The following is a 3,481-nucleotide window of genomic DNA, read 5'->3' as shown; positions in this document are numbered from 1 at the left end:
TGGCCTGCGAGTCTGCCTTTTCATTCCCAGTGATCCCACAATGACCTGCCAGTCATAAAAACAAGACCCTACAACCCATGCTGTTCAAAGTTTTCAATTGCTGCTTCAACTCTATTATTAATGGATGTGTTGAAAATGGATCTTGTAAAGATTTGAGGGCAGATTCCGAGCGGGGGCAGTTTAGAGGGATATTGCAGCGATTGATTCCGAAGTGTTCTGCAGTGTACACCGAAGAATATGGTTGTAACGAGAATAAGATGGTGTGATTATCTTAAACGACAGCAGTGCCCATTCCTTCGACAGTTTTGAAACCATCTGTAAAAATGAAGTTCCATGCTAGGATATGAAGTAAGCGAAACGCATGAGAACCCGTAAGACAAACGTACGAGAAACGCCGCCTCTCCGAAACTTTTAAAATATAATTAGAATATATTGTCTGCTAGTATATAGAATCGATGACAATTCCTGAGCTAAAATATGATTAGGCGTATTTCTGGGGAGAAGCAGTAATTTTTTTTTTAAATATCTTTTAAATTTTTCTAGAACATCACAGTACTCAAAACCGCCCTGCATTACATTACCACCACTGGAGAGATTGATTTATAAACATCTAATTGGCTTTTATATGAGACAGGAATAACGTCCCATAAAATTATCTGATTCACTACTTGAACTAATAAAATAAATGTACCTCATTTCATTTGAAACCACAGAGTTAGCACACTGGAGAAAACACCGTCACTGGATATACAAACAATATTATTCCAGAGTTAATGTCAATGGTGGGTGTTTGCTGATAAAATAAATCATTAATTATTTCATAAAAGGACCTCAGGCTATATAATTATATAATTTAATAATAAATAAATTACAAATGACTAACCTGTGGAATTTCCTGGTCCCACTGTTGCATCACTAGTCCTGAAACATACAACAGCTGATCAGACATGGTTCTCCACTGAATCTATTCCACTAATACAATTTCGTATTATAAGTATTTTTACCTCAAAATTATAACTATATTGTATGAAAGAAGTTAATGATGTTACTTATTAACGTAACATTACCATTATAATTAAGAGAAGGGCAATGATGAAATATGATAATATGCCAATATCATACAAACTACTACCCCTACGAAGAAAAGTAAAATCCTACTTTAAAGTAAGTTAAATTACGTTTATTTTGAGTACTGGCAGATATCTGAACGTCTAATAGTTCCTGAGATATTGTGTTTTCATAAATCCAAAAAGTCTGTCCGAACAACTAGAAATCGACATATTGGGAATTGATTTCGTCAAATATCATAGAAACTACTATTCCTACAAAGAAAAGCGTTATAAACTACTTTATAGTCCATTAAACTATCTTTAATTTGAATGCTAGTAGACATTTGAGCGTCAAATGGTTTTTGAGATATAGATTTCTCAAAATAAATTCACTACTGATTTTTCAATGTTTTTCTTATGAAATGTTACTTTTTAAAAAGCTATATCTCGGGAACTATTGAAAGTAAATAGCTCTATTAGTGGTCGCATTTTAGCAAATTTATTCTACTTTCAATGATGTTTTCGTAGGTTTTAGAGAGTTCTTAGTAGTATGAAAGATATAGAGCATTTTTTAAACTCCTTCGAACTCGGATCCTTGGAGTTAGCACAGCAGTGCTTAACCACTGAACCACCCTTTTCTATAAAATATTGAAATTATTAAAATAAAAATAATAAAACAAGTACAACGTTTAAATGAATATTATAGACATCCAATTATATTTTGTATTAAAAAAAAATAAAAAAAATAGAAGGAAACAAATAAAATAAAACTATCATCATATCATATGCTAACCATATATCGTATCATAAATCATAAGGAAGCTAACTATCTTCTAATATAGTAAAATGAGAAAGAAAACATTTAATAAAATGAAGATAATAAACAAGAAAAATAAATTATTGCTTTAAAACACATTAAAAGAACATTAGCAGACAATAAGTAGAAAAAAAAAGAAAATTAACTTATTATGCCCAGACTACTCCTGTTTTGAGATTATATGACTAAAGAAATAGCTTGGCAGCGTCATAAAATTAAGAAATAATAAATATTCAATTAAAATTTTATAATAATGAACTAACCGGAGAATTCAGAAGACTAGACAACACTGAATTAAGAGACCTCATCCGGTAAATATAATTCAAGCTATAGCTTTGCAGCGTAAAAGTGAGCGTGTGAGGTTATAGGGCTTAGTAACGAGCAGATCCCTAAAATGTTAAGAAATACTGAACCGACGGTTAAACGGCCGAGGGTAGACCGAAACGTAAATGGGAGGATTACGTTAAAACTGATTTAGTAGAATTGGGTTTGGAGAGGGATCACTGCAAGACTCATCAATTTTGATTAGTAATTATACATAGTTTTCATTAAAGTAATAAAAAATTGGGGTGAAATAACTGACTTTATTTATTTGGCTCTTGTACTGATAGCTATGGTGTACACAATTTGTGGTACTGGGATCGTGAGATAAATAAAACAAATGAATTTGGGACGAAATATATATAAAGACATGAGTATAAAGAAAAGTATTCAAGATTGGCACGGCTGATTTATTTGTTAATAAGTAAATATTTAAAAGAAATATATAGATACTAGGGGAGAGAGAAGAGTCTTGGATATTGGAGCAAATTGGATGAAGCTCAACTGTTCCCAATTGTAGTTCCAACAAATGTCGCTATCCCTAAGGTGTCGCTTATCTCTATAAAGCAATTAGGATTTTCCACCAACTGCTTGGGACAGTACTACTCCCCCAGTAACTATGGCAATAATTGTTGAACGCGAGGGTGGTAGACACAAATAAAATGTTTTTACTGTTATTACTGTTTTATTAGTTACGATTAAATAACATAAAACGTTCTTACTATAGTGAGAGTTAACAACACAAGTACACATACTACGCCTAGCAACCTTCCACTTGCTGTTACATACCGGGTTGTGATACAATCGATATATTCATAGTTTGTTATAGTTCACAGAGCAACATTTATACAATAAAAAATGAATTTTTACATCACACTTTAACAATAATAACCAACTGTAACGAATACAAATACATATATTCCTTTTGGTGGCTAGAGTTAAACTAGATTTTATTAAGATAACTGAAAATCTTGCGGAGTGGTTTATTTTTTAAATTAACAAGTTATTATATAGATTGGAGCGGGTGTCTCAGTGATATGAAACAGTGCTATTAAATTCAAGGACCCGGGATCGAATACGGCTGTGGCAAATAATTATTTTCTAAGTGAGCCCTGTGGGTTGGAAGCCCTACGAGGTCCATCCAGCCTCTGACCAGATCACCTTGTAATTAACAGTACTCCCTTCATGGGCTGTAGCGGTACAGATTTATATTTATATATACGTTATATAGATTTATATATACGCATACTTGTTATATACCGAAATTCGTGCAATTTAATTATTTTAATTTATA

General features: G+C 32.3%; 1 protein-coding gene across 1 annotated transcript in view; it reads right to left on the bottom strand.

Annotated features, from left to right (window-relative positions):
* The window catches only part of LOC106687880 (inactive tyrosine-protein kinase transmembrane receptor ROR1), a 60,117-nt gene that overhangs the window by 26,301 nt on the left and 30,335 nt on the right, over window positions 1-3,481 (bottom strand). Inside the window, exon 3 of the mRNA XM_014432039.2 lies at window positions 884-921. Within this exon, the coding sequence (XP_014287525.2) occupies window positions 884-921 (38 nt within the window). The remainder of the gene's footprint in view (window positions 1-883; window positions 922-3,481) is intronic.

The sequence above is a fragment of the Halyomorpha halys genome, unplaced genomic scaffold (genome assembly GCF_000696795.3).
Source record: "Halyomorpha halys isolate HHAL.00 unplaced genomic scaffold, Hhal_1.1 Scaffold1021.1, whole genome shotgun sequence".
NCBI classification, from domain to species: domain Eukaryota; kingdom Metazoa; phylum Arthropoda; class Insecta; order Hemiptera; family Pentatomidae; genus Halyomorpha; species Halyomorpha halys.
The sequence above is the reverse complement of the archived record's forward strand: the minus strand, read 5'-3'. Positions and strand labels throughout refer to the sequence as shown.